Here is a 14,310-nt window from a genome sequence, read left to right as displayed (position 1 = left end):
GGCCCTGAACCTGTGTGGTGCCCCAGAGGGTCAGCCTGAAGCCTGCTGAGGCTCTGAGGTAGGTGCTGGGGACAGGGATGTGATGGGCAGAGGCTGGGTGGTGGCAGCAGCAGAGGTGGGGGTGGGAGATTGAGATTTAGGGGGACTGTTGTGTATCTCAGCAGCTGTAAGACAGATGAAAATGGGGCTGAGTGCCAGGCCAAGCAGTGTGCTGTGGGAACATGGCAATTAACTTCTCTATTTGGATGGGAGATGGGATCCAGGAGGGCTTTAGGGAAAAAGTGGCCTGTGACTCTGAAGAACAAGAAGGACTATGTTCATGGCACCAGAGGTCAGGTATTCTGGATGGAGGAGCAGCATGGACAGGGCAAGACTACCTGGCATGTGCCTGGTGAACAGCGCAGCTACAGCAAGGGAGGCTGGAAAAGCAGAGGAACCTGGACTCCAGCTCTGACTCTGCATCTGGCCTGACCCCCTCAGGGTTTGGGCAAGTCACTTCAGCTTCCTGAACCTCAGTGTCCTTGTATGTGAAATGGGCATCACGATGTTATCTGTCTCCTAAGGCTATTGTGGGGATTAACCTAAATAGTAAGGCACCAAATACAGGGCCTGGCACGTAGTAGGTATTCAACAGAAGACCTAGTGTGGCTGGAGCTGAGGTTATTGGGCCACAGAGACAAACAGATGTTTGGATGGCACTGTTTTCTTTTGCCTTCCAATGGGCCCTTTCTGCTCCTTCCCGGAGCTTACCAGCTGGCCTGGGAGGGCTGCTTGCCCACTCATAGTTGCCAAGATGTTTGGCTGTGCCCCCGTCCAGAACCATCTTCTGGTCCTGTCTTCATCCTTGAGCTCTTTCCAGCCTGCACCCAATAGGGTACTCGTGTTCCAGGTCTGCTAACGTTTGCTGGCAGAGCCCATGTTTGGGAGTGTGAGATGTGTTTAGGTAGAAACAGACACTGAAAACAGCTGCTGGCTTCTCTGCCATGGTAAACAGGGAATAAAGCCCCCCAACTGTGGGCTTCGCTGGGGAGTGGGGAGCACAAGGCAGGCCCTGCTTACTGTTGCTTTTGGGGAGGGGAAGACCATTTTTATTTAGGGAGTGGGCCAGCCCCCTCAGGATTGGGTTGGGACAGGGGTGGGGTGAGATGCAGGGAGGGAGTTGGAAGCCCTCCCTCTCCCTGGACTTCTAGATGTTTGAAGACTCCATAGGCACTTTCTACCATTTGGTGTCTGTGAGACAGTGTCATTTCTTTAAGCCTCTGTGGATGGACCATCAGCAAAAGCAGTTTTTGGCATGTCCTTGTACTGTGTTGATGAGTGATGTCAAACTTACCTTCACATCAGCATCACTTGGTTGGTGCTGATTTAAACATACATATTCCCAGGCCCTTCCTGAGGCTCGTGGAATCAGAATCTCTGAGGGAAGGGCCCAGGAGCCTGCATTTTAACAAACTCTTCAGGCGATTCTGGTTCAGGCATTCAGGGAACTACACCTTGAGGACCACTGGCAGGTTTCTAACAGGTTATCTGGGAAACCAGGGGGAAGGGGCAGTCAGGAGGAGGAGAGGGCCAGCCCCACTGCCCTTAACATGCACGTCCTGTTATGCTTTTTGACTTGGACTTGGAAGCAGATGCTTTTAGATGCAGGTCTCCTTAGAAACAGATGCTATCCCTGTTCTAGAATATAGAATAGAGTAGTTCCCCTTCCTCTAGGTGTGCCTCATTTGCTGTCCACCCACTCATCCATCTATCCACCCACCCACCCACCCATCCATCCACCCACCCTTTCATCCACTCACCCACACACCCACACGCCCACCCATCCATCCATCTACCCATCCTTTCTGGAGTGCCCACCTGCTTTGTGTCTGGCTCTGGGCTGAGCTTTGGAGACACCAGAACTCTCCATTTAGACAAACAGACACATAAATCATCATAATACAGGGGGATCTGTTCAATGATCAATGTCTCAAATAAGTACTGTGGTGGTACAGGCAGAGATGACACAATCCACTGGCAGGGAGAAGGGATCAGAGAAGGCTTTGGAAGACAGCAACCTGTGAGTGGGCCATAAATGGTGAACAGTTTGCTAGATGCAGAGGATGAGCATGAGGGTGTGTAGGAGGGAAGGTCAGTTCTGCGAACTAAATCCTTTCACATCCACATTCAGAGCAGGGGCCTATCCCCAGGCCCTATGGAGCCCGTATTCAGAGGCTCATCTGTAGCTGCAACCTCTAAACTTGGCCCCATCTCCTGACATTTCTGAGTGAAAAGGAATCACTCTCTAGTGTGTGTGCTGCAGGCCCGTGGTGGCTGTCACAGTACAGTTATTGCGGAATTAACAGGTGAACAGCCATCCAAGTGGAGAGGCACAGAATACTTCCGGTCCTAGCTCTGTCTCCAACTCACTGTGTAACTGTAAACTTTGGCCTCAGTTTCCCCATCACTAAGATGGGAGATTGGCTGTCAACTCTGCCAGCTTCCTGCCCGGAGTGCAGCCCTGACACCCTGCCTGCAAGACACATGTTAGCAACGACCGTTCTCTCTACGCCAAACTCATTTGTCTGAGCATATCAGCAACACGACACCTCGCAGTTCAGTGGATTTGATGTGAGCTCCGACCCCTGGCATACCTAGCATGTAATACCTGCAAGCTGAAAAGGAGCATTTGAAGGCAAACTGCATGGCAGGAGGAAGCCTGTAGGTGGCGCTGTGGCTCCGGTTGCCGAGCTGCTCTCGGGAGATCCATTTTCAGAGGATCCGGGAAAACCGGGCAGGGTTGATGGCAGCTCTTTCTTCTCGGTGCCCTCGCAGTGCAGCAGGCCCCGCTTATTTGCAAGAAGTAGCCAGGTCAGCCCACTGGGCCTCCCCACCCCTTGTGCCCCTTCGCATGTTTCAGAGCGCTGTCTTTTCCTCTGGGTCCTTCCATTCAGGAGAGGAGGAGGAGGAGGTGAGCCTGTTGAGAATGGCGTTGGTGGGGCAGGGGCCGGTTCCCCTGTTTCTGGGGAGCCTTTCTGTGCTGGTTGCAGGCAGGGGCCCTCAGTGTGGAGCTGCAGTGAGCCTGTACCCCGTCGTATTTGGATCACAGCCCCCGTGACCCCCAGCGCCCTCCAGGCACTCCACACCTGCAGTGATTCGCTTGGTATTTTAAAAGCACTCCATCTTCTGCCTGCTGCCTTCTCTCCATTTATCTGGGTCCGGGTTTTCGCCGAGCCATCTAATAAAGAATCCAGAGGGGAGAATGATGGGGGCGAGGAGAGGGAAAGTGCTAACATTTATTAAGTGCCCGCTGGGTGCCCAGCATTTCCTCAACAACCAGAGTAGCGGTCTTTCTGCTTTCTTTCAGCTGCATGACGCTTTCCTCCGTCCAAAATCGCAGGCCTAACCTGGCCGTGTAAAACAAATAGCAGGGAAGCACCTCTGATGGAAGGGGATGGGGCACCTAAGGTCCTGTCCCTCACCATTTCTCATCCTCCCCACTCCTAACAGACACTTTGGTACTTCCGTGAAACCTGGATCTAAAAGCTCTGAGCTCATTAAATCTATATATAACTATCCAAGGAAATAGTACCCCCACTTTTCTAATATAAAGCTAAAGGCCAAAGAGGGAGAGTGTAGGACCATACAATTTTTGTTTGTTTATGTGTTTTTGTTTTTGTTTTTGAGATGGAGTCTCGCTGTCACCCAGGCTATAGTGCAATGGTGTGATCTTGGCTCACTGCAACCTCCACCTCCCTGATTCAAGTGATTCTTCTGCCTCAGCCTCCTGAGTAGCTGGGATTATAGGCACACGCTACCACGCCCAGCTAATTTTTGTATTTTAATAGAGACGGGGTTTCGCCATGTTGGCCAGGCTGGTCTCAAGCTCCTGACCCCAGGTGATCCGCCTGCTTTGGCCTCCCAAAGTGCTGGGATTATAGGCATAAGCCACTGCATCTGGCCCAGGGACATGATTTTTAAAGGGGAGACAGCCAGATTGGGGAGGCAGGTGTGCTCCATTCCCAAGCCCATGCTTGCGCTGGCTCTGCTGGGAAGACAGTAGGTGCTTTGCTTCCTAAGGAAGGGCAGGAAGGGGCGTGGCTCCTCCAGCTGTACAGAGGACCAGGCCAGATACACATGGCCCTGTTTGGTGCTTGGCTCTCTGGTAAACTGCCTGCCACGGAGGAACTCAGGTAGGACAAGAGAACCGTGGGTGGTGGGAAACACATGGGGAATGGGTTCTGCGCCGCCAGTGAAATGGTCTTGCAGCCCGCCAGGCTCCGACGTGGCTGACTTTAGAAGAAATCAGCCAGCCATGGATTGCTGGAGATTCAGACACAAGCTTTCCAGGCCCTGATGAGTCCTTTTTTTCTTCCAGGACAACTGGGGTTTGAGACTGTAAGCTGTGACCCAGATCTTGGTTCCCATTTTGCACATGAAGAGAAGATTGGCCCTTAAAAAGCAAAATGCTTTAAAAAAAAAAAAAAGGAATTCACTATTTTTGCTTGCAATCTGTTGTTTGCTTATAATCTTATAATGAGCATCTATTTGGATTCAGAAATACCTGGGTCAAAAAGTGATGTCGGTGCTAAGACCTGACTTCCTGCATCTCAGTTGCCTCCTCTGTAAGATGGCATCACAAACACTCCCGGTGCCATCGGGCTGCTGTCACTGGTTCTTGGGTGTGGAAATGTCAATCCCAGGGCCTGAGGTGTGCAAAGTCAATAGTGGTTCTCTCCCTACTTCCACCCCCTGGTTTTTCTCAAAACCCGTTGAATGTAGAATGTGTCCTAAATGGAAGTACTTCCACGGGGCACTGAGAGGATGGGTGATCTCTTCTCACTGCAGTCAACTGGCTGAAATGCTCACCTTTTCATTTTAGCATGTGAGAGGTGACATTCTGATCCCCGGAATTGTAAACTCAGACTCTCAGAGAGCTCAGGATGGCAAAATCCAACCTTTTCATTTTTAAGATGGGGAAATTGGTTTGCACAATGTCATGCAGCAGGTTTGCGGCAGAGCTGGAACCCACACCTGCTGATTCCCAACCTAGTGCTCTGTCTGTCATCCTGGGTGACAAGGAGCCATGGAGGCCACAGGGAGAAAGGACCATGGGATGCTGTCTTGATCCCTCTGTCCTGTGACTGTGAGGGAGGCTCACTCTGCTCTGTGAGCCCCATCACATGGTGTCATGTGTGGGGGTGAATGGAGCCTCCCTCATAGAAACAAAACTCCAAGAACTAGAAAGAGCCAGGTCATTATCCAGATTCATAGGGAGAGCAAGCTCCTACCAGAGGCATCGAGGGGTGAGGAGGCCCACCACACTTGGAGTTGAGTCCCATTCCTGCCTCTTGCCAACCATGTGTCCTGGGCAGGGGATTTCTCGAGCTGAGCCTGCTTCCTTACAAACTGAGGAGAGTAAAATTACAAACCTATAGGTTATTGTGAAGATTCAACAAGTTAATATAATACTAAAACTTAATGAGCGTACACTATGTGTCAGGTTGGGTTCTAAACTCTTTATATGTATTTGCTCATTTAATCTTCATCACAACTCATAGTTTGCTGCTAAGGGAATGGAGGCTCAGGATGGTTAAACAAACCCCAGGGACAAAATTGGAGAGGACAGTGTAGATTTTGAGCCCAGGTAGCCTGGCTCTGGCACCCCACTCTTAACCACTGTGCTCTTTGACCTCAATTTTGGCAGAATCCAGTGCTTAGCACATAGAAGCTCCAAAAATGTCCACCCCTCCCTTGCTGTCTGTAACCTTCCTTCCTCATCCACCCTATCTGGCCCTCAAGAGTGGGTTCTAGAAGCAGGGTTCTGTTATTTCTCAGATACCAAAAGTTGACCCAACTCAATTGCTCTATCTTGAGTTGTTTTACTTCTCTGTTTTGTTGTTGGTTTTGGTTTTTATTGCTTATTCTTTGATCAAAAGCAAGACTGAATTGCCTACCAAGGCAAATCTGATTCTGTGCTCCTGAGCACCAAGCTAGCCTCAGTGCTCAGCTCAGCTCCTAATCCCAACCAGTGAAGGAGCATGGTTTCTTGGCTTCTAATCACTCACATGCATGGCTAAAGCCCCAGCCCCACACCGGCTTCCTGGATACAGCTGACCAATTTTGGGGAAAAATACACCTTCTTGTTTGTGGGTTTCTGGCCACACTTGTTCAATTTCCTGGTTACTATAGAGACCTTGTCAACACATCCAAATACTCTTCTTAGCAAAGAAATTTGTCTTCTCCCGTCTCTGTATAGCCCCAAAAAACACAGGGTCTCAGGAAGAAGCAGGAAAGGCTTAGCCTCTGGGCCTTCTGAGCCCACCCCAGGCTCTGGTTCCCTTTTAGCTGCTTTCACACTTTGAGCCTACAGAGGATAAAATGAGGGAATGAACAAGGAGCACTGTTTGAGTGGGACTAAGCTTCAGGGCAAATAAAGGGAAGTGAATCAGAATAACGGAGAATCTGGGCAGAGTATTTAAACATTCAAATTTCTCTCTTTTTCCAGTGACCTAAGGACAGGCAATCTGCCCTGGGAATCTGGATCCCTTACTCTTAATATTATGACTGGAAGGGCAAGGTCAGCGCTCCCAGTGGACTGGTTACTAAGGTTGGGTCTCAGGTCTGCTCCTGACTGCCGAGGCCAGCAGCTACAGTGCATTTATACAAATGGTTAGCGGAGCTCCCAAGCTGCCTCCCGTCTTTCCATCTCTGCTTATTGAAAGCTTACCCGTGCTTTATGACCCCGCTCCGATGCCACCACCTCCAGAAAGACTTAGAATCGATCTCCTCTTTCGCCCTTGTACCTCTCGTTATAATCTCATCTCTCATCACCTCCTGCCCGACGTCATGGTTGCTTGTATGTCTGCCTTTATTCCAGAGATTCTCATCAAGCTGTAATTATGGGGCAGGCCCAGAGCTAGTCACTGGCAATGAGAAAGATCCAATCCCCATCCTTATTTCAGAGGCTCCCATATGCTCAACAGCCTGGCAGAGACGGACAAGTCCACACGTAATTAAAGCAGATGGAGAGGGATGTGCTGAGAACCTGGGGCATCTCTGCCTGCAGATGGGGAAGGGGTGATCCAGGAAGCCTTCCCAGAAGCGATGATGCCTGGCTTACATCTTAAAAGATGAGTTTCACAGAACAGCATAGGGGACAGGGGAGAAGGGACAATTCACAAAGGCGGAACAGCATGTGCAAAGCCAGGAAAGTGTGAGGTCTTCAGGGAAGGAGCCCCAAGGAGCCCAGATGGCCAGTGTCAGGGGCATCCTGAGGTGGAGGGGCAGGAGGTGGGATTGGGCAGGCAGGGACTGTCAGACAGCAGAGGACCTACTATGCACTGCTTAGCAGCTTGGGCTTTCTCCTGCCAGCCGTGGGGAGCCATGGAAAAGTTTTCAGGAGGCAAGAGACCTGACAGGGTTTGTCTTTTAAAAAGACAACTGGGGCTGCTGAGTGAAGAATGGATGGTTGAGAGGCAAAAGGTGAAGCAGGGAGGCCAGCTAGTAGATGGTGGCCTTCATCCAGGTGAGGAACCATGGTGTGGACCGAGTGATAGAAGTGGAGGTAGAAGTAGGAGGATTTGAGATCTGTTTAGGAGGCAGAATTGGCAGGACCTTGTTGTTGATGGGATGGGAGAGAGAAAGGGTGAGTCGGAGATGACTCTCAGAATTGCAGCATCATTGGCCAGGGTGGATGATCAGATCTGAGGAGGAAAGTGGCACTTTTGGCTTAGGAAATGCTGATCTAAGGAGCCTGAGGGATACCTCAAGGTGCATCTAGATGCCCTTCCCTCCTCTTTCCCCTGCTCCCTAGGCCAGCCCTTGCTGTGGCTTTTCCTCCAACCTGTTGTCTAGGCCCACACTAAGGTGGTAGCTTGGAGTTAGATCACCAGATTTGGAAAAAGTCACCAGACGAATGTACTCCTACTGCAGATATTTGAGTTGGACTCCGTGTGCCCTGCCTCCCTGGGGTTTTCAAACTTCCAGGAGAAATCCAGGAGAAAGAGGACACAAACAGTGGAATTCCAGGTTTGTTAGGAGAGAGATTTAGCAAGTCCTTCTCTAGGGCCTGAAAACACACTTGCTCAGGCTGCTGGGCCTGCTTCTCTCGGATCATGGTCCTGTGTGCCCCGGTCCAGCCCTGCAGGCTTCAGTCACGCACCCAGCCTGCACCACCAGCCACAAGGCCCCAAGTACGTCCTTTGTTTTTCCTGGGCCTACTTCTTTATCAAATAACAGAATTGTGCTCCTTCTCTTCCCACCCCAACTCCCTTATCTTCTCTTCTTCCTCAGTGATAAGGAACAAGGACTTCAGAATCAGGTAGATCTGGGTGTAAATTTCAGTCCTACCACTTTCTACCTGTGTAAGTTACTTCACTAGTACCTTAGTCTCCTCATCTGTAAAGTGGGGACAGTAATGGTACCTACTTCATATTCATTCATATTCAATGAGACAATGTATGGAAAGCTGTCAGCTCAGTGCCTGGCACCCAGGAAATGCTCAAAAACCTCCAAGGTCATGGCCATCACGGGCATCAAGGTTCCCTCCCTTCCTCTCCCCTCCCATCCCTCTCTGATATGCTTTTTTTTTTATTTATTTTTCTTTTTTTGAGACGGAGTCTCGCTCTGTGGCCCAGGCTGGACTGCAGTGGCCGGATCTCGGCTCACTGCAAGCTCTGCCTCCCGGGTTCCCGCCATTCTCCTGCCTCAGCCTCCCGAGTAGCTGGGACTACAGGCGCCGCCACCACGCCCGGCTAATTTTTTTGTATTTTTAGTAGAGACGGGGTTTCATTATGTTAGCCAGGATGGTCTCGATCTCCTGACCTCGTGATCCGCCCATCTCGGCCTCCCAAAGTGCTGGGATTACAGGCTTGAGCCACCGCGCCCGGCCTCCCTCTCTGATATTCTTTGCAAATACTCCCATCACAAGGCTTTCTCTGCCCTGGGCTGCCAGCTGTCCAGTCTGGAGGCAGAGGACTGAACTGAATGACCCCTCAAGGTCTTTTTGGTTTGAGGGTCTTGAGTTTTGGGAGCATTCTCCCTGAACTTTCTTCATCTGGGATCTCATGGTGATGTGGGCCCTGGCCTCTGTGGGTCTCTGTCTCTATTTAATTTTTCCAAGTCACCTGGAGGCTTCTTCCCTCCACTCCCTACTCTCAGCATCCCCTCCTGGGTCCAGACAGGTTCAGGCATGCACACTGTCCGTCAGTCGTCATGGCCCACCTGCCGGCTCCCCAGTGACTGGGTCTCTGATTGGCTTCCTTCTGCATTTCCCAAGGATGTTCTAAGGAGCTTCACGTGCTTCCCCCTGCCTGCCCGTGCGCCGCATTTCTGAAGCCGGCTTCAGAGCAGAGGGAGATTGCTTTGGCAGAATGAGTTTTTTTTGTTTTTTTTGTTTTTTTTTTTTTGAGATGGAGTCTCACTCTGTCACCCAGGCTGGAGTGCAGTGGCATGATCTCAGCTCACTGCAACCTCTACCTCCCAGGCTCAAGTGATCCTCCTGCCTCAGCCTCCCAAGTAGCTGGAATTACAGGCACATGCCACCAGGCCAAGCTAATTTTTTGTATTTTCAGTAGAGACAGCGTTTCGCCATGTTAGCCAGGCTGGTCTCGAACTCCTGACCTCAAGTGATCCAGCCGCCTCGTCTTCCCAAAGTGCTGGGATTACGGGCATGAGCCACTGTGCCTGGCCAGAATGAATTTTCACATTCTCTGTGCCTCCTTTGTGCCTGGCAGTTCCTGGTGCCCAGAGAGCTTGCCTTTGTGTGATTTCTCTGCTGATCGCCTTGGTCCATGTCCCTGGGTATTAGGGTTCTCCAGAGAAACAGAACCAATGGAGTGTGTATAGAGAGAGATTCATTTTAAGGAATTGGCTCACACAATGATGGAGGCTGGTGTGTTCAGAATCTGCGGGATGGGCTGGCAGAACCAATGGGGCAGCTCAAGCTCAAAGGCTGTCTGTGGCTGAATTCCCTCCTGCTCAGGGCAGGTCAGTCTTTTGTTCTATCGAGGTCGTCAGCTGATGAGATGAAGTCCACCCATGCTACAGAGGGCAGTCGTTTTACTCAAAGCTCACTGATTTCAGTGTTAATCTCAACCCCAAATCACCCTCACAGAAACAGCTAGAATGATGTTTAACTCTGGATCTGGGAACCGTGGCTCAGCCAAGCTGACACATAAAGTGAACCATCCCACCCTGTTATTGGCAAATGTACCAGACACATATCCCAGGCCTCGGAGAGGCTGCCACTCATCTTGGATTCCAGACCACACAGTAGTAAGATTTTGTTCCCACTTCCCCAGAAGATCATGATGGGAAGCCACCAGCCACTAGGTGTAACCTCCGCCTCAGCCAGTCAAAGCCTCTTAGCCTGCCGCAGTGCAGGACCTGGCTCAGGCCTGGGGCTGAAGGCTGCATGTTGGTTACTGAGTGTATAATGGAGGTTGCAGGGAGGGGATGAGGGATGTTGCTGCCCCCATGGCCTCACAGACAGTAATTTTCTTTCTTTCTTTTTTTTAAATTTATTTTGAGTTTCATTCTTGTTGCCCAGGCTGGAGTGCAATGGCACGATCTCAGCTCACTGCAACCTCCCCCTCCTGGGTTCAAGCAATTCTCCTGCCTCAGCATCCTGAGTAGCTGGGATTACAAACATGCACCACCAAGGCTGGCTAAATTTTGCATTTTTAGTAGAGACAGGGTTTCTCCATATTGGTCAGGCTGGTCTCGAACTCCCAACCTCAGGTGATCCATTGGCCTCGGCCTCCCAAAGTGCTGAGATTATAGGCGTGAGTCACCATGCCTGGCCAGACAGTAATTTTCAAACCTGGCTGCATACCAGAATCACTTTAAGGTGTAGATTCCCAGACCTCACTATCAGGGGAAATTCAGAGGCACTAGTCAAATCTAGAAAGATCAGGGCATCTAAATTATTAGGAAGTAATTAATGTATCACCATAGAAAACTCAGAATGAGAGTGGAGCTGTGAGCGTCTCCTGGGGCCAGGCATTCCTGTCTCTTTCAGAGGTGAGGCACCTGGTCCCACCCATCATTTCACGCTGAGTCACCTGTTGACCCATCTCGCTTGAATGACTCCCGGGATGGAGGCCTGGCTCCCTCCAAAGCAGCGCCTTGTGTTGGAAGAAGGGCGATAGTGTGAAGCCTGTCTAGCTGTACCCTCCAGCTGTGGGTCCTCACTCCAGCTCTCAGAACCAGAAGGAATTTGTCTAATTGCTCATCCACTGGAGAGCCCTCGAGGTATTGATGACAGTTTTCATTTCCTGCTGTGTCTTCTCTAGGATAAAAAATCCCCAGCCCTCTTACCAAGCCGTGTCTCTCAGCATGAGGCCCCAGCAGTGGACTCTGCTCAGGCTTTTGTTCGGCCCCAACAAGGCCTACCCAAGCAATCACCTCCTTCCTTCCAAACACTCCACCCCCATTAATGTGGCCAAAGCCACGTGGCTGCTTGTGTTAGCTCCATCACACTGTGGATAGAACCCTCCAAGCCTGAGCCCCCAGCCTGCATCCTTATCCTCCTCCTCTCTTTTGCCTTAACTGTACCACCTGGAAGAGGTGCTTCTTCAAGGTCCTGGGCACTCCAGAGTGTTCTCCTCCACTTAAAAAGCACAAGGATGGAGGTCAGGAGATCGAGACCATCCTGGCTAACACAGTGAAACCCCATCTCTACTAAAAATACAAAAAATTAGCCAGGCGTGGTGGCGGGCGCCAGTAGTCCCAGCTACTCCGGAGGCTGAGGCAGGAGAATGGCGTGAACCCAGGAGAAGGAACTTGCAGTGAGCTAAGATTGCACCACTGCACTCCAGCCTGGGCAACAGAGTGAGACTCCGTCTCAAAACAAACAAACAAACAAACACAACAAAAATAACAACACCACCACCACAAGGATGGTCTCCAGGCACCTGAGAAAACAGAGTCTGCTGCCCTTTAGGATCTGCCACCTCTGAGGCTGAGCTGACCCAGATTCCGGTACCCTTCACAGGAGGAGCCACTACAGTGGAGAAGGAAGCTCATGGCCTTTGGAGAAGGGTAGGCTTAGGTTCAAATCCCAGCTCTCCCTGTAGGACTTGGGGCAACTGATCCTCTCTTTCTTAACCTGTAAATGCTACCTACCTACTACGGCTGTGCTGAGACTTCCGAATAAAGTGTCAAAGCACCTAGCCCAGGGCCAGCACATAGTAAGCACACCTGAGTCCAAGCTCTCATCTCCTCTTGAAGGACTTAGATCTTTTATCCCTTTTTCTTTCCCATCGAATCCTCCAATTCTAGCCCCTCATGTGGAAGAGCTGTATTGACTCAACACACTAATACACCAGTACACCAAGGCACTAGTCAAATCTTGTGACTTTGAGCTGAGAATGCCCCCGTGTGGGTTGTGTGACCTGGGGCAAGCCTCTTCCTTTCCTCTGATTGTGGTTCTTTCATCTCTGATTTGAGATGTGCAGGCTAGGAAGTCACATACATTTATTTATTTATTTATTTATTTATTTATTTATTTATTTATTTATTTATGGATATGGGATCTCACTCTGTCACCCAGGCTGGACTGCAGTGGCACAATCATGGTTCACTGCAGCCTTGACCTCCTGGGCTCAGGCGATCTTCTCACCCGAGCCTCCGGAGTAGCTGGGTCCAAAGGCATGCACCACCACACCTAGCTAATTTTTTCATTTTTGTAGAGATAGGGTCTCACTATGTTGCCCAGGCTGGTCTCAAACTCCTGGGAGCAAGCAGTTCTCCCACCCAGGCCTCCCAGTGTTGAGATTACAGGCATGAGTCACCACACCCAGCCCAGGAAATCACTTTAAAGCCCCTTCTAGCTCTGCCTGTCAGGTCTCCCCAGAAGCCTACTCGTCTTTTGGGACACTTGGCCCTGGGAGGGAGCTGGCGCAGATGTGAAAATCACCTAACGAGCCCCCACAGAGGAGGCTGGACCATTCCTCCTCCCCACTCTGCCGGATTTTCATGTGTGCGTGTGTGTGTGTGTGTGTGTGTGTGTGTGTGGTTTTTTTTTTTGAGATAGAGTCTCACTCTGTCGCCCAGGCTGGCGTGCAGTGGCGCGATCTCGGCTCACTGCAAGCTCCACCTTCTGGGTTCACACCATTCTCCTGCCTCAGGCTTCCCAAGTGGCTGGGACTACAGGCACGTGCCAACACGCCCGGCTAATTTTTTTGTATTTTTAGTAGAGACAGGGTCTCACTGTTTTAGCCAGGATGGTCTTGATCTCCTGACCTCGTGATCCACTGGCCTCAGCCTCCCAAAGTGCTGGGATTACAGGCGTGAGCCACTGCACCCAGCCCACTCAGCCTGATTTTCAAGCACCCAATCATCTCATTCATTCCTCAGACACCCACATGTCCCCACTTGTTGGCAGGCACGATGAGGGCACAGATGAGAAATGAAGGGTCTTTCACCTCAAGATACTGACAAGCCAGCAGGGCAGACAGAGAAGCAAACAAATAGCTAAGCCAGGGTGACAGGAGCTATCCTAGATGCAGCAGACATGGAAAGCCAGGGAGTACAGAGGAGGCAACACGTGATTCTGCCAGGGACGAGGGATGGCGGTGGTTCAGGGAAGCTAGTGAGAAGCGAATGTTGGCATTCAGGCTTGAAGGATGGGTGGGGGTCTACCTGGTGGGAAAGGGAGAAGGGGCACTGCAGACCAAGGACACAGTGTGGGCATTGGCCCAGGGATTGGAAAGTCCTATTCCACTCTTGGAATGACCCAAGAGTTCAGCAAAGTTTGAGGAAGTTGGCTGGGAGATGAGAGTGGAGGCACGGAGGCCAGCTGACTGTCTACTGTGGAGATCTGGACTGGAGGCCACTGTGGAGATCCGGACTGGAGGCCACGGGAACATGAACTAGGACAGGGCATTTGTCCTTAGTAGGCAATCTGGGGACACAAAGACCAGCCAGATCTGGATCCTCCTCTCCAGGGACTGACCATCCATCCAACCATTCACTCATCAATAGATGTCGATTCAGCACCTATGCTGTGCCATACGCTGTGATGGCAGTGAGCCTTCTCCAGGAGGAAGAAATGACCTGTCCTCCTGTGCATTCACTTCCCAGGGTGGCTACAAGAAAGCGCTATGATCTGAGTGGCTTAAAACTGCAAAAATGCATCTGCGCATAGGTCTGGAGGCTGGAAGTCTGAAATTGAGGTGTCAGTAGGGCTATGCTCCCTCTGAGACTCCAAGTAGAATCCGTCCTTGCCCCTGCCTGCCTTCTGCTGGTGGCCATTCATCTTGGTGTTCCTTGGCTTGCAGACACAGTAATCCAGCCTTGGCCTCTGTCATCACGTGACCTTCTTCC

At 51.0% G+C, this 14,310-nt stretch overlaps 1 protein-coding gene across 1 annotated transcript; it reads left to right on the top strand.

Moving 5' to 3' along the window:
* The first annotated feature begins 1,788 nt into the window (after positions 1-1,788).
* LOC101014585 (putative uncharacterized protein FLJ41423) lies at positions 1,789-3,709 on the top strand. Its single transcript, XM_009186237.4, is given in 2 exon segments — positions 1,789-3,008; positions 3,011-3,709. Coding segments are annotated over 2 exon segments (498 nt in total). The 5' UTR covers positions 1,789-2,782; the 3' UTR covers positions 3,283-3,709.
* The last annotated feature ends 10,601 nt before the right edge of the window (positions 3,710-14,310 follow it).

This window comes from Papio anubis, chromosome 12 (genome assembly GCF_008728515.1).
Source record: "Papio anubis isolate 15944 chromosome 12, Panubis1.0, whole genome shotgun sequence".
Classification (NCBI taxonomy): domain Eukaryota; kingdom Metazoa; phylum Chordata; class Mammalia; order Primates; family Cercopithecidae; genus Papio; species Papio anubis.
Note: the sequence above shows the minus strand (reverse complement) of the source record. Positions and strands in the feature narration are given on the sequence as shown.